Source organism: Rhincodon typus, chromosome 7, assembly GCF_021869965.1.
Source record: "Rhincodon typus isolate 14 chromosome 7, sRhiTyp1.1, whole genome shotgun sequence".
Lineage (NCBI taxonomy): Eukaryota > Metazoa > Chordata > Chondrichthyes > Orectolobiformes > Rhincodontidae > Rhincodon > Rhincodon typus.
Window position 1 is genome coordinate 11,054,525 of NC_063338.1, and position 22,575 is coordinate 11,077,099.

The 22,575-nt window shown below is 41.3% G+C and overlaps 1 protein-coding gene across 1 annotated transcript in view; it reads right to left on the reverse strand.

Moving 5' to 3' along the window:
- Nucleotides 1-22,575, reverse strand: part of LOC109932140 (partitioning defective 3 homolog B) — an 851,675-nt gene that overhangs the window by 307,125 nt on the left and 521,975 nt on the right. Inside the window, exon 17 of the mRNA XM_048599077.1 lies at nt 14,923-15,160. Within this exon, the coding sequence (XP_048455034.1) occupies nt 14,923-15,160 (238 nt within the window). The remainder of the gene's footprint in view (nt 1-14,922; nt 15,161-22,575) is intronic.

Genomic DNA, 22,575 nt, shown 5'->3' on the forward strand with positions numbered 1-22,575 from the left:
TGAAGTCAGGGGACTAAAGACAGTTGCAGTGCCCTCCTCCAGCCTTGGTCATAACAAGATGCATGTCACCCCAGCACCACCCTCCCGCTCTCTTTCTGATGGTTGGGCAGGGCGGTGGGGATTGTGTTGCTGGGTACAACGGGAGGAAATTGCTGCTTTAGTGTAGCGGCTTAAGATAATTCCCCTTCTGATGTGACAACAGTGTAGGTAGGCTAACCTGCTGCACCAACCATTCTCCAGTACCGTTGAGTTTGCACTTGATGGATCAAAAGCAAAAAAAAAAATTCCCTAGAATCAAAAGTTTCTCCGGCTGCCGAAGTATTCCCTGTACAACCACAGCGCTCTGCCAGCCCCCACCCAACAAGCAGGGTTACACTAATGCGAGGGCAATCTCCCCAGCCATTAATTTAAAAGCCAAGTAATCATATTTCAATGCATTTTAGGCTCCACCAGAGTTTGTAAGGCCAGATTAAATTTTATTTAGGATGTAAGTGGCGCTGGCCAGAGACTGAAAGATGTATGGGAGTGCATGGAGATGTCACACAGTTTATTTGATTTCCTTTCATAGTCATAGTAAATCTGCTGCACGAAAATGATGAAAAGTGTCTTTGAGATCCAAGTATTCCAACTTTGCGTAGGTGCATTTGTATGTTGTTTCCTGCTGTCTATATCTGTCCACTCCCCCTATCCCCAGAAACAGTACACATTGCCAAATTGTCAGTCAGAAAGGCAGCAGTCAGCACAACTACTATTAACCCTTTTACAAATTAGAAGCTCAAGCAGAGGGGTGGGCCACATTACTTTGCTCTTAAATAGACAAGGATGGGACATTGCTAATTGCAACTCAATGAACTGATATAAACTTCAACTCAAGCTCATTTTGGAAAACATCAAAATTGGAACTCTTGCCTCGAGATGGATGATAAAACAGCTCCAATGTAAACTTTGCCAGGAATTTAACATGGGGACACAACAACCAAATGTCCACAAATAGGATGTTGTTGAAATGCCCAAAAACACCCTCCTAGGAGGAAATTGCCCCCTCAGAAAAGATACCATCCATTAATTGCTAACGGGTTACGAACTTGACCTATCTTAAGGCAAACAAAGAAAAGCTGTTCCCGTTGTTTGATGGTAGAGAGGATACAGATTTAAAGTATTAAGCAGGGGATGAGGGGAGGGGGAATGTGCAGAACAACTGTCTCTTACGCACCCAGTAGTAATGACTTGGAAGCATGGTTGAAGCAGCAGTGATGAACGGTACCTAAAGGAAATTGATTGGTCACTTGCCATAATGTGTCCAAATGCCATGACATTTTTTTTAATGTCTGCCCTGTCCTCAGTTACATGAGAATCTTTGTGACAGGTTCAGTGTTTCTGAGTGGTTCATTTATTCTCTGACAAATTCAACATATTAACAATTGTTAGAAAAGCTCCAAAAGTGTGAGCTCCTCACATTAGCCTATGCTCTACGCCAGTGAATGGAAAGATAAAGAAAATATCAAAGAAAATATCCCTGCTTCCAGGGATATTGTACATTCTGAATGCGCTATTGTGACAATAGTGGAGCCAGGCTATCTAATTGAGAGGGGACTGTAACTGATGTGGGGACTCGGGCAATTATAAGAGACATGAGTGAAAGCAAGCACTGCTTAAAAATTAAAATCTCTAAAGTTGGTACTGAAGCCTGTGTAGGGCCAAAGTGACTGGAGATTTGAGTGCCCATCAATAAACTAAAGCATGTGTGTGTTTTATATTCACACAGAAACAACCTCAGCTCTTCGGAGCAATTTATCTCTCCCTGCAGTAGGTTTCTTGTTTCAAACATGTGCCTAATATTCTGCTTTCTTTCTAAGGTATAGTCATTTCCTTTTTTGTTGTCGCAGTTTTATCACAAACGGTGTTGATTTTTCATTAATGTAGACATTTCTTACAGGCAGGTTCTGTTACTTCAATTGCCTCTTCTCTTCCAATAAACCAACATTTCCATTTAATTTTATGGGAATACCTGTACATATAACAAGTACATATACAAATATACTGACCCAGAGCAGTCAATCGTTTCAAGTTAGAAAATCAGCATGGAATGTAGTTAATTATTCTAACACAGCCACAAAAATGGGGACATCAAAACTGCTCCCAATTATGGGATCACTTTCATGTATTTATTGGAAATAGGTTTATGACATGCAGCAGGCAGGATGAAAGGTTGCCGGAACGGCTAACATGTGGCATCTGCAGGGACACAATTAGCATCAAGTGTGAGATGGACCAGGGCTAAGTGACCTGTGAGTGATTGATGCAGGCGGGAAGAATTGAGCTTTTCCCCGCATCTAACAAATGCTGTAAGTGGCCCGCCAGTGATTGATGGCAGCAGAACCGGAGAACTTTAGCCTGCATATAACCTTGCTATAGATGATCTGGGAGTCATTAAAGGAATGGGGTACACACAAGAGTTTTGCTCTGCATCTAACCCAGATGAATGTGTAACTGGCTGATGAACTACAGTCTTTGCTCATGAATATTTAGATGATCTGGTGCTGAATGGTATACTTATAAAAAAAGACAGCTAATCCACACACCCCACCCCAGTCTCACCAATGACAGCCTAACATTCAGCTGTCCACGCCTTACACTCTGAAATTCCCTCCCCAAATCTCTGTTCCCTTCTATCTCCCGCTCCCATTTTCAGACAATCCTTAGGGTCTAAATGAAGCCGAGGTTGTTTCTGGATGAATATAAAACACACATGCTTCAGTTTAGTTATGGGCGCTCGATTTTTTCAGTCATTTTGGCCCTGCACTGACTTGAATATCAATATTGCAGATTTCAATTTTACATAAAATCAAAATACAACAGCAGAAATGTTGTCTCTGTTTCTCTCTCCTAGATGCCAGACCTGCTAAGCACTTCTAAGATTTTTTACTTTTGTTTCTCTTACTTAAAACTTACCTCTTTGACCAAGCTCTTAGTCACCCTTTCCAAAAGTTCTTAACATGTGGGTCAATGACAAAAAGCTATTTAGTAATACGCCAGTGATATGCCTCAAGTTGTCTTGCACATTAAACAAGCCACAGAAACACAATCTGCTGTTACTGCTTCTATATCATGCAATAACTAGCAGAGAGCTTGAAGAAGCACTGTGGAGGAAGTTTTGCCATCTGTTTAATCCATAGCACAAATGACTTGGGAGTGGACAATTAAGAGAGCAGTAAGTTGCTTCAAGCCAAGCTGTGCTGGGACCTGGGAGTGATTAACATGGCATTGCAACAAGAGCTTAAAACCTTCCAGCTGACCCTCACTTGTATTGAAGAGGGAGTCAATGAAGGGAATTTATGTCCCCGTGCTTACCTTATTTTCGTGAATAACTTTCATATTGCGTGGACGTAAAATTACATCACATTGGACAAATGGTATAATTTTCTTTTGAAGTCAATCGAATAAATATTCTGAACAAACATTTTAAAACACAATGCACAACAGCCTAATTAGCACTCTCAATGCCTGTTGCAGTGCTCAAATAAGACCTCAAAGGAATACAGTGCACCATTATATCCATCTGATTAGTTTCTTTACCCAATTAATTTACCCAGATTTTTACTAAATTAATTTAAAGAAAAAACTAACACATAAGCACAGCACATTGCATACTGGCAGGAGAGATATGATATAAATCCCATTGGTGGTACTGACCATCACTCTAAACCAGGTTAGCCAGTACTCTGTAACTAGTTTACAGCTCCATCATGTTGTACCTGATCTGGGAGTGCTCAATCCCAACAAAAACAGGGTGTGGCTGCATTCCCAATTGAGGGATCGCTTTCATGTGTTTAATGGAAAGAGCTTTACGATGCGGAGTGGGCAGGATGAAAGGTTGCTTGCACGTTTCACGTGTGGTATCTGTAGGGACACAATTAGTTTCAAGTGCGAGATTGAATGAGAAAGGGGGACTGAACATGGGCAAGCATACAAAACCATTGCTTGGCAACAAAAACAAAGAGACATTTTGAAACGGGTATTTCTCAAAATGTCTCTGCTTGTTCAGGGCATGTTTGCAACAAATCGTATGAATGACTTCTGTGGAAATCCAGGGAACAATATACTCTGCTTTTGATATGAATGTACATGTTAAGGTTTAGCCATTACTGAGCTGACAGACATTAGCTTTGATTCAGCAGGGAGGCCAGGGAAAGGGAATCCACAAAACGTAAAGGCTCTCAGGTCTTCGCTTGGACATAAGATTGCTATGGAGTTCCATCTCTGGCCTCATAGAATTATACAGCGCAAAGGAAGCCATTTGGTCCATTATGCATAGGGCAGCTGTTTGAAAAAAGACACTGAATTAATTCCATGCCTCTTTATTTCCACAAAGCTCTGCAAGTATTTTCTTTTCAAGTAGATATTCAGTTCTTTTTTAGAAGTTACAATGAATCTGCACCTGCCACCCTCTCAGGCATTGCATTCCAGCTTGTAAGATCTCACCTACAATAAAACTAAACAATTCACAGCTCCACTCATCGTGCTTTTCTAAGTCATCCCCTCTATCTTGGAATGGTCTTCCAAATGGTCATCACGGTCAAACGCTCTTGCCCAGTGTATCTCCCAGTCCAAGGTTTCATTTTACAAAATAAATTAAAACAAGAATACCACACTGCAACCAGTTACCAGCTGGAGATGTGTTATGCACCCAAACATAAGAACATATGACAATGACAGGCAGGAAGGAGACCATCTAGCCCATCAAGCTGGCACCTCACACAATAGCTGGAGAATCATGACTAAACCTTCTCCACACCCTCATTGCCAAGTAATCTCCTGGGAAAGGCAAAAAAAAATCAAACAATTAGGATTTTAAAAAATCTACTTCAATTGTGTCAATTGGCAACCTCTCACTGAAAAACATGCAATCCATTTCCAAATGATTGACCCTTTTCCTAATTCTCAGATCCGGGTACCTAGAGGGAAATTTTCCAAGAAGGTTGGGAAATATTCCTACTTCAGAAGCTGAGAGCTCAGGACAGTTTGTCAACTGTCTCTCTAAAGAAGTGTCCTTTCTGTTAATTACTTCTCTCTCTTCTGCTCAGCAGTTTGCAGAATCACACATGTTGTGAAACTTTTCTTTCCCAGTAGATTAGAAGCTGAGCGCTACCCTCATTGGAAGTACAAGCCTGGGATGAATAATCAGAAAATAACCAGTACCAATTACTTGGTACTGGGCAGCAAAGGAGCAGATGCAACAGACTCACTGCCCTGCTCTACACTCTGTCTGGCCTGAACAGTTGCAGTGCAGAAGTGGCAATGCCTTGATTGATGGATGGTTTGTTTGGCTCTTCTTTTCAAATGACTGGAAAGTTTAAATTGCCTCAGGTATGCTTGTGTGAGGCTATCTTAATTTTTGCCACCAGTCCCCAACAAGCTCCAAGTGAGATAGAGGTGCCTCATGATTACTTAACATACTCACGCAAGGCTCTGCATCGGCTTGTTGGAGAGTTCTCCATGTCCAGAAGACATTTGGGGCACTAGAACTAGATTGCTGTCACCCTGTATGGTCCATGGGTGTAAATGACAAACCATGAGGGGCGTGCTGTTTAAATGAATATCACTTCCCACTGACCAGAAGAGGTCACCTCCACACGCAAGGCAGAATGGGAGGGAAAATTATTTAAAATTTTCAAAGTTTTTTTTAAAATTCAAAACTTAGATTCATTTTGAAGTCACTGCTCCTTTTTCTCTCAGGCTTTGCTGCCCCTCCAACCTCTCGTCAATGCTGCAATTGAGAACCAGGAAACTGGCAACCCATTTCTTATTCCGGAACCCTCTCCTCCAAAAGGCTGTTGAGACTGAGGGATCAATTGGAAATTTTCAAACTGATACTGGTAGAGGTACAGAACCAACTCTAGTATATACTGTGTTCAGATATAGATCTTCCATGATCTGTCAGGATGTCTGGAGAGGCTGAATGGTGTCCTGTAACTAAGACAGTACCCGCAACTTATAGGACGCTTATGAGATTTCCTGAGATGGGTGTGGCAATTCGAGCATGGCAATTTCTCTGGATAACCCTGGATTGAATCACAGAATCCCTACAGTGCAGGAAGAAAACATAGGACCCATCAGATCTGCACTAACCCTCGAAAGAGCATCCTACTCAGACCCAGCCCCCTACCCTATCCCATAACCTCACATTTATCATGGCTAACCCACCAAGCCTACACATCCCTGGACATCACAGGGTAATTTAGCATGGCCAATCCAAGTAACCTGCAAATCTTTGGACTGTAGGAGGAGATCAAAGTACCCAGCAGAAACCCACGCAGACACGGGAAGAACATGTAAACTCCACACAGACAGTCACTCGAGGGTGGAATCGAAACCGGGTCCCTGTTGCTGTGAGGCAGCAGTGCTAACCACTGAGCCACTGTGCTGCACTCAATAGCATTGTACCCTAGCCTTAAAAGGAATTTTGCTCTCCAAGAGAGATCCTATGAATTATTCCATGCCCTGCCCCTCAATCGAACGCAGCTATGACTCAGAGGGCATCACTTCCGTCTGTGACAGGAAAAAGTGCAGGTTCAAGTCCAACTCAAGGCACTGGGTTACCTAGGCTGACATTTCAATACTGAGAAAGCGCTGCAGTGCTGGATGCGCAATTTTTACAGTGAGACACTAGAGGAGACCATACGGCCCTCTCAGATGGATGGAAAGGGTTCCACTGCTGAAAAACATTAAACGAAGGAGAATTTTCCCCAGTGCCCTGCTCAATATTTGTTCCTCAACAAAGCATCATCACAATACAGATTATCTGGTCATTGTCTCTGCAGCTAGTGGGAGCACGCTGTGCGTAAACTGGTTGCAGTGTTACAAACTGCGACTGCAATTCAAAAAGTTAACCATCATTTGCAAGGTTCTTTGGGACTTCTGGGGCTTGAAAGACGCGATGCGTCCTGTAAATCTTAATTTGTATATGTTTCAAAGGTTTCTTACAGTCAATTTACTGCCACTTCAACTTTCTCTTTTTCTCCATCACTCCCACATCTCAAATTCCAAGTGTCGTTCTTGCATTTAAATAAAAAGGATTCTGTTTTACTGTAATTACTAACAGAACAGGGTAAAAGCTATAAAAGTCATCACAAGATGACTGTAATTAGCATAACGACCAGCAGTTATTGCCTCGGCCTGACACAACCATTTATTGGTATGACCAGATAGATTATGGTCTCATTAAGGTTGGCATGTATTGACTATTAATGTGTGAAGAGGGGCTGGGTCTCCCAAATGCTGGTCTGAATGAATTCTTTTTTTCCTCCTTTAAATAGACTCATCTGGCTTAAAACAACAGACAAGAGTTTCAGCATCACCTTGGAACATCTGTGGCAAACAACAGTGGCTCAGTTGCAGATAGCCTTTTAGCCGAGTCATGAGGTTGTGGGTTCAAACCTGATTCCAGAATTTAGGTTCATGTACCTGACAATAAAGGAAGATCTACATTTCTAGTGCACCCACCATGACACCTTGAAGCATTTTACAGCCAATGAAATACTTTGAATGTCGCCATCATTGTAATGGAAAGGAAACAGCAGCCACCAATATCCCAAGACAGCAACGAATACCTGACCAGATCACCTGACTTCGGTGATATAAGTTGAAGTATAAATTTCACTCGGGACACAGAGAACTCCCCCGCTTTCACTGAAATAGTACCATGATATGCTTTACATCCACTGGAGAGGACAAGCAGAACTTTGGCATTACTTCCCAAATGAAAGGCAGCAACTCTCGAGAACGCTCAATCATTAGCCCAAGTTTTTGCGCATTATTCAGAACAGATGCTTTACGCAAAAAAAAGTGTTTCCAGTTGAAAACTTTTCTTTGACATGTGACGACGTTTCTTCAGACAAGTATAGAGGTTTATAAAATCATGAGGGGCATGGATAGTATGAACAGCCAAGGTCCTTTCTCCAGGGTAGGTCAATCCAAAATTAGACAGCATAAGTTTAAGGTGAAAGGGGAAAGCTTTAAAAGGGACCTAAGGGGCAAAATTTTCATGCAGAGGTTGGTACGTGTATGGAATGAACTGCCAGAGGAAGTGGTGGAGGCTGCTATAACTACAACATTTAAAAGGCATCTGGGTGGGTATATGAATCATAGAATCCCTACAGTGTGGAAACAGGCACTTCGGCCCAACAAGTCCACACCGACCCTTAGAGCATCCCACCCAGACCCACCCACCTAATCTATACATCCCTGAACACTATGGGCAATTTAGTATGACCTATCAACCTAGCCTGCACATCTTTGGACTGTGGGAGGAAACCGGACCATCCAGAGGAAACCCACGCAGACATGGGGAGAATGTGCAAACTCCATACAAACAGTCGCCCAAGGGTGGAATCAAACCCGAGTCCCTGGCGCTGTGAGGCAGCAGTGCTAACCACTGAGCCACCGTGCCACCCCTATATGCATGGGAAGGGTTTACAGGAATATGGGCCGAGTGCTGGCAAATAAGACTAGATTAATTTAGAATATCTGGTTGGCATGGACAAGTTGGACTGAAGGGTCTGTTTCCGTGCTGTACGTCTCTATGACTCTAAGTCTGTGGGGTTGTAAAGTTTGGTCAATTCCCAGAATGCAGCCAACATGGCGCTTTGCAATCTATTACTTCAAATATTCTGAAATCTGAGGAAGGCCCGGCTGATGCTTTATAGAACATGCTCAAGAATCCAGCAACAGGTCAACAAAATAAAAGTGTAGCTTTGTTGCAGTTTAACCAGCAAGCCGCAGAACTCAATATGACAACATCCAAATAGATCATTCCACACTGTAAAGCTGCTTTTTAAAAAAAAAAATCAAATTAAAGAATATGAGAAGCTTTGATAGAAAGTGATAAGGAGAAACGGTCTCTCCTGCTGGGAGAGTCAATCACCTGAGGTCACAAATTTCAGATAACTGGCAAAAACGCCAGGGGAGACAAGAAGATCTTGTACGCTCAGCGAATTATGATGATCTAGAATATGGTGCCTGAAAGCATGCTGGAAGCAAATTCAATACTTACTTTCAAAATGGAATTAGATATATACTTTTAAAAAAATGAAGTAAAATAAAATGCAGGGCTATGTTATAAACAGCAGCAGAACTGCCAGGCAGCCTGCATGGGCACGATGGATTAAAAAGACTCCTGCTTTTCTGTGAGGTTCTATAAATACCAAAACTAAACCTGCATAGAAGGACAACATTTGCTCCCTATTAAAACTAAAGTTCTGAGTCAAGCAGACGAGATTTACGATGGTGCAGCCAGGACTGGACAATCTTCACAATGAGGAAACATTGGATGGGTTTGGGGTTGTTTTACTTGGAACAGAAGAGACTAAAGGCTGACTTGCTTGCGGTCTACAAAATTATGACAGCCTAAGATATAGTAAATGAGACTACCTATTTGGTCTTGAGAGAGGGGTCAAAAAAGTAAAAGGGCATAGATTTCCAGTAACTGGTAGCAGGGTCCAGAAAAAGAAGAAACGAGGAAACATTTTTTTCACCCAGAGGATGGTGGGGATCTGAATCACTGCCCGAACAGACTGCAGAGGTAACATTCACACTTAGATAGCTTGAAGAGCTGGGACCTTCAGGCCTATGAACCAAGTTCAAAAATGTTGGGGGGGAGAAATTGATTCAGAGATAGTGGGAACTGCCAATGCTGGAGAACCTGAGATAACAAGGTGTAGAGCTGGATGAACACAGCAGGCCAAGCAGCATCAGAGGGGCAGGAAAGCTGACGTTTCGGGTTCTGAAGAAGGGTCTAGGCCTAAAACATCAGCTTTCCTGCTCCTCTGATGCTGCTTGGCCTGCTATGTTCATCCAGCTCCACATCTTGTTGTTATCTCAAAAAAGTTGGGATTAAGTTTGTGACTTTGTCAATTCTTTTTCAACCAGCCTGGGCAAGTTGGGCTCAATGGCTTCAGTCTGTGTCGTAAGGGTTCTATGCTTCAACTGGAAAGATGGAAGCTATACTGAAAGGTACTTGAAAGACTTAAAGGAGAATATTAAGCCAGATGTACCAAAACACAAGCGGGGATATGGATTTGTAACATTAGTCGCTTTCTGGCTGTGGAAGAGCCCTCCCTCGCTAATTCATTAGATGGACGCTGCAAGAGAAGGTAGAGCTGATAAAGGTAAATGCTGTAGGTAGGAACAAGCTTTGGGGAATGCACACGATGGCTTCTGTTACTCCTGGCTTTTCAAAGTAAGAGAATGCCTGAAAAGAAACATTAGCATTTTTTTTCCTGCATCTCCCACTCCTCCTGCACTGTAACTGTTCCAGCATTTCAAACAGGCAGACACAATCCACACAATGGTACCGCTAGCAGAAGTTGGATGAACTTTAGAGGTGTAGTAATTTCTGAAAAATGTTGGTTGTGTTTCTTTATGGGCATTGAAATGGAGGGCGGGTTAGTAAGTCAGCAAACAGAGAAGCAAAAAAAAACACCATTTATGGAAATCTCGAGCTCTGGGTTAAAACCATTTAAATCAAAAAAAATCTTTACCTAATGGCTGAGTTATTTAGAGAACCTAATTCATAAAATAGACAAAACCACAGGTAGTGCTATGAGAAAACTGTTCTTCAGGCAGTGGATTCCAAGTTATTATTATTTCAGTATGCTGTTTTATTCGAACAGCTCATTCTCAAAGTAACTGGTGAATGAATCATTTGAGTCGATTTTTTTTAAAAAAGGTCAGCTTTTTTTGTGATCATCATGACAGCTTGCATTTGTGAAGCACTTTTAAAGTGAGATGTTCGAAGGCACTTAACAGTGTACAACCAGACACGAAACCATGTCAGGAGATATTAAGACAAGTTAACGAAGGCTAAGTTTCTAAGGAAACTGTCTTGGAAGAGGAGAAAGACAGGTAGAGCGGATTTAGATCTAGGGAAGAAATTCCCAGTTTGATGCCCAGTCTGTTCGAGGCACAGCTGTGAATGGTGAAGCAAAGGAAATGAGGGATACACAACAGGCCAGAATTGGAGGTGTACAGAGATTGTGCAGGGTTGAAGGGGGTGAAGGAGTCTACAGAGATTGTGAAAAGCGATTCAGTAAAACATAGCACTTTCCACTTGAGGCACAGAAGCCCCAGTTTTAACCTAACCGGGCTAGGAAGCGCATTCTACACCCTTCCAACGATTGAAATGGACAGGTAAAGCAGGCGGTGTGCACGACAGGCACCTGACCTAAATAAATCTTGAGGGAAGGAAATCTGTCATTTTATCCAGTCTGAACTACGTATGATTCAAGACTACAGCAATGTGGTTGCCTCTTCACTGCCCTCAGAAAGAAAGAGCCTAACAACTGCTCAGTTCATGAGCAATTCAGAATAGGGAACAAATGCTGGCCTTGCAAATGACACACACACCCCATGGAAGAGTTTTTGGAATCCTGCACCATAGCCGGTGGGTAAACTAATGCCGTTAGAGTCAAGTATTCCCAGACAAGGAACAACATGCACAGACTACATTATACAGTAGAACTCCTTCTGTCAAAAAAAAATCAATCTGTATTAGCTACAATGTTCCAGACAGCCTCGATTTTCATCTCAGGTCAAGTGGTGAGCAGAAGTAGGAGAGTGCAATTTGAACCCACCTGGTATGAAGTGAGCTAATCTTGATAGAAATTTCAGAAGTGAACATAAAAACACATTGGGTATATTTCAGCTGGTGGGGTGAGAGTGAAAACACAGTGGAGAAAAGACAGCAAGAATGTGAACCAAAGAGAGAAAGCGATCTAGATAAAGTGTGCAAGACAGAGAGCTACAGACAGTGCATGGACTAAAGAGAGAAAGAGAGACAATGAAGGAGAGAGTGCAAGAGAAACAGAATGTGCAAACACCGTGCCAGAAGTCCCGATTTACGAGGCAGAAGATCATCAAACACCAGGGCTGAAGGTGATACAGGGAGGGCACTGCCAATGAAGTTGGGGGACAGATGTTGGCTGCAAATTTGCCATGAAGCTCTGTTCCTTCTCACCCCCATTCCTCCATACCCCATTGGGACAAACTTGTGCATTTTTATCATTTCAATTGTAACAAACTTCTATTTCAAATTCATTTTACAGTGACTGAGTTTAACAGCCCGAGACACTTGGGCATTTGTAACTGGTTTATCCCAATTGCTAATGCAGAGCTGGTTGTGGGTTTACCCAGTTATGTAACTAACAGCACATCTAGATCTTAAGACAAGGATGCAAACTTTTGAAGATTTAGAGTGTTGGAATTCACACATGACAATAACACTCAAATTAGCCAACTATATCTAGGTAACCTTGTGTAGCTTGTTCCACTGAAAGTTCAAACTTAACTTCAATAAGCTTCAACAAGCCATATCAATTACTCTTCCTCCTGTGGACATGATCGAAAAAGTCAGAAGTGAACATCAGTGCATCTTACCATGCCACAACAGAAAATGTGCCATCACCCATGTGAGGCAGAAAGTAAAATGAATGAAGACTTGCATTTGTATGGCACTTTACACAAGCACAGAATGTTGAAACTCAGAGATGAAACTCAGAACTGCAGATGCTGGAGTCAGCGATAACACAGTGTGGAGCTAGAGGAACACAGCAGGCCAGGCAGCATCAGAAGAGCAGAAAAGTTGACGTTTCAGGTTGAAGAAGGGTCCTGACCTCAAACATCAACTTTCCTGCTTCTCTGATGCTGCCTGGCCTGCTGTGTTCCACAGCTCCACAGAATGTTGAGACTGCTTTACAATCAAAATAAGACATCCAGACTGACCACACAGAGCACAGTACTGAGGGAGTGCTACACTGCAAAAAAAAAATGCTGATTTTTGGATAGAACATTAATTAAAAGCCTGTCTGTTCTCTCAGGTGTACATAAAATATTGTGTGGCACAAATTTCAGAGAAGCACAGAGAAGATTTCGTCCCAACCAATATTTATCCCTTAACTATTAGAAATTAATAAAACAGATCATCAGACCATTATTACACTGCTGTTTGTGGGACCTTGCTGTGTACAAATAGTTCTAACATTACATCAGCGATAGCATTTCAAAAGACATTGCATTGGCCGTGAAAGACTTTGGAACGTCCTGGGATAATACAACAGGAGTATATAAAGACAGAATTTTTCTTTTTCGTTTACAGATCCTATGTTGGATCTGCGTTTTCAGCATGTGTTTAACAATAAATGAAAATATACTTTTAAAAGAAATTGGAATGCACTCATGCGTTTTAAAACTCTTTTAAATCTATACTTTTTTCTTCCTCAAATCTGGCAAGAGATTCTGAAGAGAGTTCCCAGTCAGACCATGAGACCCCTGGCAGCAAATCCACTTTACAGGAGAACACAGAACATGAGGATGTGGAGAACCTAGATGGCAAGACAAAGAAAATGAAAAAGAAGAGAGAAGACAAAGAAGGTGAAAACGAAGGGAAAGAATAAAGATAAAGAGAAGAAAGAGATTGATAACCAGGAAAATAAAGCTTACATAGACATTCCGTCATTCTAATTCTGGCTCTCATGCATCTACGATTTTTCACATTGCAACATTGGATGCTGTGTATTCAGCTGTCTCAGCCTAAAGTATCCTCGCTAAATCTCTTCTGCAGGAAGATGCTGCTCAATGCTTGCATCTTTTACCAAGCTTTTAGTCCAAATTTTGGTACATCTTTAAGTGGCTCAGTATCAATTCCTACTTTCATACCTTTCTGCGATATGTTTTGGGTCACTTATCACATTAGAAATGCTATGCAAAAGCGAGCTTTTGTTAAACGAGAACTCATTAATTTCTCCCTTTATAGTTGCAATTCTAAAGGCAAACCGTAATGTGCTTATGAGCAGCAGTTGGAAAGTAGCTTTGCACAGGGTAACGATCTAACCTTGGGCCTCCAAACATCCAAGATCTAAATGAAAGTGCAGAGGAAATCTCACCCCAGTTAATATGGCAGAAAATCTAGGTGAGTTCAGAAAGACGTTTAACAGCCAGTTGGAAGAAACTTATTCTGATTCCTCCGAACTTTTTTCAAGTCAGTTTTCAGAGGAATCCGAGCCCAAATTCCAAATGTGAGCTGATTATTGATGATTAGCGACCAAGCACAACAGCATTTAATTAGAACTTATAGAACATAGGAACTAGAATACTGCGGCACAGTGGTTAGCACTGTTGGCTCTCAACACAGGGACCTGGGTTCAATTCTAGCCTTATGTGGATTTTGCACGTTAGCCCCCTGTCCGCATGGATTTCTACCAGGTTCTCCAGTTTCTTCCCACAGTCCAAAATATGCCAACTAGGTGGACGAGCTGTGGTATATGTGGAGTTATGGGGATAGAGTGGGTAGTTGGGGGTGGGTGGTGGGGGTCTGGTGGGGTGCTCTTTAAGGGTTGATGTAGATTAGATGGGCTGAATGGCCCCTATCTGCACTGTGTGGATTCTATGATTCTACGAGAATAGGCCATTCAGTCCCATGAGCCAATGTCCCCTTATTCAATAAGTTCCTATATACTCTGCCAGCCAAATTTGACGTCAATTTTCCTTCACAGGCATCATATGTTTGTGATCATTTGCACTCAAAAGTGATCGTTTAGCAATTACTTGACATCCTTAGTAATTCAACAGTGATCACCTGACACCATTGGCTATCAAATGACATCAAATAAAAACCCTATGACATCCAATGATATTACTGAATGTATTGAGCACACTTGAACATAAAACCAGCTGAAAAACTTCTGGTGGGGTCTCAACTCCACCTGCATGGCCTCAGTTCCATAACCCTTGTCTAACAAAATTGTATACATCTCAGTTGCAAAATACTCATTTGACTCACAGCCTCAACGCCTCTTGGACAGTAGAGTTTCAGATTTACTCTGTGTGCAAAAATGCATCCTGACATCCAGAATAAACTCCATTAAATACCTCAGCATTGCTCCGAAGCCTTTCTTCTTGGCTTTCTTTTCCTGGTTATCATTCTCCTTCTTCTTCTCTTTGTCTTTCGTCTTTCCCTTTGTTTTCACCTTCTTTTTCTTCTCTTTCTTCTTTTTCTCTTTCTTTGTCTTGCCATCCGAGTTCTCCACATCCTCATGCTCCGTGTTCCCCTGTAATGCGGATTCACTGCCAGGGGTCTCATGGCCTGACTGGGAACTCTCTTCAGAATCTATTGCCACAGATTTGAAAAAGAAGTATAGATTGAAAAGAATTTTAAAACATGTCAGTGCATTCTAATTTCATTTAGAAGTATATTTTCATTTATCACTTTCTGGTTTTCCTATCTTAATACTATTCTCTACCCAACAAGTGTTGAAGGACAATCTCTGTACAACATTCATCTGCCTGAAAAACAGCTCCTCATTAATTACCCTCCAATTACCCAATTTATGAGTTGGAGAGCCTGGGTGCAAGATCTGGATTGGATATTTGAGTACAACATCTAGGCTGACATTCAGCTCAGCACTGAGGAAAGGCCTTGCTGTCAGAAGTGACTATTTTTCCCCTTAGAAATGGAACCGAGGTTGCACCTTCCCTCTCAAGTACAAAAGACCCCATGTTGCTATTTTGAAGACGACCGGGGAAGCTCTCCTATTATCCCTAGACAAACATTACCAAGATTTTGATTTGTTGGCAATTATCCCATGGCTGTTGTATGCAAATTAGCTGCTGAATTTACAACATTACAACGGACACCAGAATTCAAAGAGTCCTCCGTTTCCTGTAAAACATTTTGGGACATCCTGACATTGTAAAAAGTGTGATTAGCAATACAAGTTCTTTCTTTTTTTTCAATAAAGGTATGCAATCAGTTTCTTTCGCATATTATGTCATTTTTTAAAAAAAATACCTCAGGGTACCTTGAAATCAGGAATGGCACTACGGAAATACAGATACTTCTGGCCAGGGTGAGATTTCTGGCCTGTTTTTTTTAAACCTCTTCTTACAGCAGTGAGGCTGAACGAGAATTGCTCGAAAATGGAATCATTGGGCTGAATATCATGACTGAGGTTGAAGCCCCACCAGCCTGTTCTAAAAGCAGAAGTCAAGCCTGCTTTGGCCAGTGACATGGCTCAGGAAGCACGATCCTAGTGCCAGCCAATTAAACAGCTGCTGCAAAAGCTGCTGTCTCTGTCAACTCAGCAGCACCACTGCCAGCGCTGGCCATTTGTGGGATTGCATCAGCAGGACAGGGCGCTTCGATGGCTGGGCACCCTGGAAACGCAGGGGCATTTCCCTGTAGGTGCTGGCCCCAGCAAACTGTAGAGGAAATGGGATCCTGAGGGCAGATGGAGCCACTGCCCCAAACTCACCTGGCCATGGCAAAATGTGAGTGGAGGCTGGAACAGGTCCTTAATCGGCCAGTCAAAGAGCTCAACTGGGCTCTAAGTGGGTGGCTTGGTTACCATCACTCCTTGACAAAATGGCACTACAGCGGGAATGCGCTGGGCGCACCTTCTCATACCACTTTCCCTTTCTTCTCACTTCCCACTCCCTTGCTAAGAGGCTGGTGAAATTCAGCTCTTACGATCTTTTATCAAATCTCTAAAATGTTATGGGCCATAGATTCATTGTCACACAGTGGCTCAATGGTTAGCGTGGCTGCCCTAAAGCAGCAGGGGCCCACGTTCAATTCCACCCTCGGGTGACTTCCTGCGTGGAGCATGCACGTTCTCCCTGTTTCTGCAGGTGTTTCCTCCCACAGTCCACAGATGTGCAGGTTAGGTGGATTGGCCATGCTAAATTGCCCAAAGCATCCAGGAATGTGCAGGCTAGGTGGATTAGCCATGGGAAATGCAGGGTTACAGGTAGGGTAGGTAGGGTGGGTCTGAGTGGGATGCTCCTCGGAGGATCAGTGTGGGCTCAATGGGCCGAATGACCTGCTTCCATATTGTAGGGATTCTATCATCTTTAAAAAATAATCTATTTTCTGACACCAAATACATGGCGCACGCACACAAAATAATAAGATGATTAATGAATATTAAAAGAAAAATGTTTTTTTGTTTTACAATGACCACTGTAAAATACCATAATATACTGATTCATCAAAATACTCATTATTTTTCTTTAACTAAAGCACTACTGATTATTTCCGACTGCACATACACATTACTTTTACCTGATTTTTAAAACTTAAAATTCCACCTTCATTTTACAATTAATTTCTGTGACCCCACACCCCACCATTAAACAGTTTCCTTAGAATATTATCTTTAATAGATTTTTGTATCTATTTGTGACTATATTTATAAGTGGTATCATTGATATTGCACATTCTCCTTGGTGTCAGCAAGTGTAGTCTTACATATAATGACAAGAACATTACTTTGTTTCTCAGGGTGTTGGCATTTTTTGATTCATTCCAAATATTCCTCTACAGAGTTGGAGCTCTTCAAATTTTACCATTAGAGACGGTTGTCTCAACAAAATTCTTTGAGGTAGAAGTAGGACAGTTAAAGCTCATAACACTCAAAATAGACTCAAAGAAAACACATAAATATCTCAACAGATATGCATCAGAACTCAGTAAATAGCCTGGCAGGAAGCATCTAACGGAAAATAAAAACTCCGACTGGGTGCAATTTGCCTCGTGGGGTACGCAGTTGTTTATAAAAAAACTAATATGTAGAAATTGTCTCAATTTTTAGGGTTGACACTTAGAGAATCCATTGCCGAACATTTAAGTCTCATCCACAACTCCAGCTATTAGTACCTGTCACAACGTCAGCAAAAAGATTAAGAAGTGATCCAGTTGAGGGGAATTAAGTGATTTGGCAGAATTCACAGTATTCTATCAAATTAATAACATAGTAATGGGGCATTTGGTTCAGCTGGCTATGTATAAATGAAACTCTATCACCCCACATCATTTAACCACATAAACAGATCCATCTTTCCTTTTTGTCTCAGCAGTTCATTCTAGGTTCCCCTAAATGCATCTATGTCATTTCTCTCAAATACTTTGTGTGGTAGCTGGTTCCATGTTCTAACCATCCTCTGTGTAAAGTGACAAACAGTTTGCCTCTGGGGCGTGGAACTCGGAACAAGAAGGCATAACTTTAAAATTAGAACTAGGCTGTTCAAGTGGAGTGCTGGGAACTAGCATTTGGCAAAAAGTGAAATGAAAGTCTGGAAAAAAATAAGATGCTGAGGCTGAGTCATTCCAAATGTTAGACTGATAAATGTTTGATAGGTGAGAGTATTAAGGGATTTGGAACCAAGGCAGGAAAATGGATTTGAGGCTCAGATCAGCAATGATTAAACTGAATAGGTTAAAGGCTGAGGACCTGGATGGAAAACACCTTTTTATTATGTTCTGGTTTACAGAGATTTGAGCAAAGAGCCGGGAGTGAGGCTAAACAGATGGGTTTTTTCTCGAAGTACCAGCCCCAAGCCCAATGGATTGAATTGCCTCTCTGTGTTCTCAATCATTCTAAGATTCTACATCAATAATGGAAAGACACATGGAGCAGCTGCACATCCTATCCACTGGTTGGATATCGGCACTATTATAATCGTTATGTAACTGGAATGCATACGATGCATGTTAAAATTTCAATTAATGGTTTTTGAAAGTGATGTGTTCCTGGCAAATACGTGCATGAAACTGTCATAATCAGTTGTGTTTTTTTGAAAACATCCTAATCCGATATTCCGAAGGGATTTCACCATCTGAAAGCATAGGCTTGCTGAAGTTTTTTAATTCATTCTGGGAACACATGCGTCATAGGCTGGTATTTACTGCCTATCCCGTTACCAGAAAACTACTGGAAATGTGGACCAGCCCTTGGAAATCAGGACAGAAGAGAAAAGGGACATTCAGTTTACCTAAAGATGATGATGATGACGGGCGGTCCTTTTGAACTGTTGCAGGCCATGCACTGAAGGGGAGGGACATCATTGTGCTGTTTGAGTGGGGATTCCAGGATCTTGATCCAATGATGATGAAAAACTGGTGGCATAGACCCAAGTCGCAATAATGTACAACGTGGGGAGAACTGGAGTTAACAGTGCTTCAAGGTGGCAGCTGCCCTTGTCTTTCTAAGTCATGGAGTCACTGGTTTCTAAGGTGCTGTTGAAGAAGGGTGGGGGAGGGGTCAAGCTGTATTCCTCATTGCCAAGTCAAGCTGTTCAACAAGGTGCTAGAGGCACGGTCAAAGAAAAGAGGTTTCCAAGGATGTGTTAAGGACTACAGCAGCTTATCACACCATCATTCAGTTCCAGCAAACAAACAATTAGGTAAAGGAGAAAGGAAACAGGAAACTTGGAAGACTGCTTCCAACTAAGTTGTGAGTATGGTAAGAGGACACAAATTCAAAACGTTGATATGAATTTCCAGGACTGCCACCAGGAGTTCTATGAATGGAGGGATCAGTCTTAATCATTTATTCCCATTTTCCAAGCAACTCAACCATCTTTTTCACAAATACTGTGAGCATTCAGATACAGAACCATAAGCTTTGACTTTTTACCATGATTACTTATTCTGGTTTTAATTTCTGATGCACAATTCTGACTATATTTTCTACCCCTTCCTTGCTAGAGATTTATAAAATCATGAAGAGCACAGACAGGGTGAATAGCCAAGGTCTTTTTCCCAGGGGTGGGGAGTCCAAAACTAGAAGGTATAGGTTTAAGGTGTGAGATATTGTATTATAATTCTCTTTACCAACTCACACACAAGTGCACTATGTTTACTAGACTGTGTTTCCATTCACTCATTCATAAAACCGCGTTAAGCTAAATTAAACATCCTTTCCAACCATTACTGCTTTTTCACACCTTTCAATTCTTATCGATCCCATGCTGCTAGCAGCGTTTAGACTTGTTTCTGTACCAAAGGCTACCCTGGAATAAGTGTTAATACCATAACCTACTGAGAACAATGCCATCCCTGCCACTGTGTCTCCATAACTCACTTGAAACTATGGAAAGATTATAATATTAATTAGCTCTTAGCAACTGTCTCTCGGAACCCGAACAGGTTGCAGAATATCAAACAGTTTCCCTCACTAGTATGCACCTTTCAAATACATATTAAATAGGGCCGCTACCCCTTTAAGAAACTTACTATCAAAACAGCAATTCCATGAAGCTGCATGAATAAATGTGTACGAACTGTCAAAACCGGTGATAGTAAATGAAATCTCACCACCCAGCTGCAGGAGACCAGTTTAATATCCTCTGTACGTTTATTTAGTACACGTATAATTTCTCACCTATTTAGATCACATAGGGCCAGTATTTTTACTAACATTACTAATTTTAAAGACAAAAAAAGGACTAACACCTCTTAATTATGCAAGTTCAGACCAGGCAGACATTCTAATCCCATCAGGAGTAACAGCCAGCATTTAGGAAGTGCTTAAACCATCTCCTGCTTCCCCAGGGCAGATGTCATGCAAACTTGTGTATAATAGATAGAACTGTGTGTTACTATAATGCTAAAATTTTAATGTATATAAAAACTGTATATAAAAGAGGCTACCGTAAAACTGTACTTTGGATTCCATCGCTGCCGCGAACTGTGCTACTGCCAATGCTCAATAAAGAGGCTATTTTCATCACTCACAGATCTTGGTCGTTATTGAACATGATCCCACAAAGATGAGAGGGGAAAGATTTAAAAGGGACCCAAAGGGCAACTTTTTCATGCAGAGGGTGCTGTGTGTATGGAATGAACTGCTAGAGTAAGTGGTGGAGGCAGTTATAATTACAACATTTAAAAGGCATCTGGGCAGGTTTATAGGATGGGTTTAGAGGGACATGGGCCAAATACTGTAAAATGGGACTAGATTAATTTAGGATATCTTGTCGGCACAGATGAGTTAGGCCGAAGGGTCTGTTTCCGTGCTGTATAACTCTATAACTTTGATTGTCACTCGCCTCTTCACTGCCTGCACCTCTGATCTCTTATTCCTTTTTGTTTTCTAAAACTTCCTTCAAATTGAATCCTCCTCCCCACTGTAATTAGTTGACATTAATAACATGCTGACTATCATCGACTGAACTCAGAAAGCGAGTTAGGTACAAGTTGGCACCAAGCAGCTGTAGAAGTATATTTCAGGCCACCTGTGGCCACCTTCAAGAGAAAAAGAAAAGTCACAAATATTAAAAGATGAATGGCGTTTTTAGCTAGCATGTTCAAGTATAATAATTTTCACATAAATAAATACTTAAACTTCTTCAATTTATTTTTCTGATCTGTATAGCATCCGTTATATATTCATCCAAATGTTCAGGGTAGTTGTAATTCGAAAGTAATATATTTCCAAGTCTCAACGTCATTATTGGGTAATTGTTTAAAATTTAAAAATTGATATGTCTGGGTAGCAGGAACAGGCCATTCAAAACACCTGGGTGTCCCTCAATGACTGTTCCATAATTTCACAAGATTGAGGTAAATATGAATCTTAATTCCAGTGACCTACTATGGTACTAGATCACATCATAACCAAGCTTAACAAACATCATTCAACAGTACTGTGGAAAGTATGCTTCTTTTAAAAAAAACGTTTATTCATGGGACGTGAGTGTCATTGGCAATATCAGCATTTATTGCCTGGCATTAGTTGAGAAGGTGATGATGAGATTCAGCAGATCTGGTAGCACCTGTGGAAAAAGAGAAGCAGAACTAACGTTTCGGGTTGATGGCTTTTTGTCAGAGCTGAAGTAATTAGAAATGGAATAGTCTTTTTCAGCAAACTCGGGGAAGGAGGATGATGAGCAATCAAAAGGGAGAGTCCACGATAGCTTGTAAAACAGGAGAGAATGGGAGCGGTTGAGGGTTGATACAAGGCAAAATAAGATCCTTATGGGACAAGTAAATAAATGAAAGACATGTCTACAGGAGATGTAAATGACCCTTCTGAAGAAGAGTCACTGGATCTGAAACATTGGCTCTGCTTTCTCTCCACAGATGCAACCAGACCGACTAAGTTTCTCCAGCTATTTTTCTTTTTGTTTGTGATGGTAATTTCACTGTCTGAAGGTCCTTCACTAATAATGACAGGAAACCATTTATTCTGAAACAATTCACCACTCAAAATAAGTACTGCTAGTGTATTCACGTCACCAAATATTCTTAATAGAAATGCAGTGGTCTCTCCTTTCAATATTTGATATTTTCTGCTGCCGATATTGTCCACACAGTGCATAAATAATTAAAAAATTTATAATGGAAGGGCACTGACTTGGGTTTTGTATTTCCACAATATGCCTCTCTTGGCCTCACGAGTGGGAATAAAAATCCTATTTCTTTGTCATCCAGAATGTTTTCTTGATTTTAATAACTGTCAGAGCCCCATAAATAAGTAATTTTGTTTGTTTATATTTTATTTTAAAGAGGTGTATTACGAACATACAGGGACATTTAATATTCTCATTTATAGCTATGTGAACTCCTATTGCCTCTCTTCAGAGAGACCTGCCAATTGCTTTTGTAACTAGCCTTAATGTAGCTATTAACTGCTGAATTTACAAAGGGCTTTCTCGGCCTCGGATGCAATTCCTATCATTGGCAGGTCGCAGAGTTAATGTGAACACGCAATTCCGTAACTTAAAGACATATCAGAAATTGCA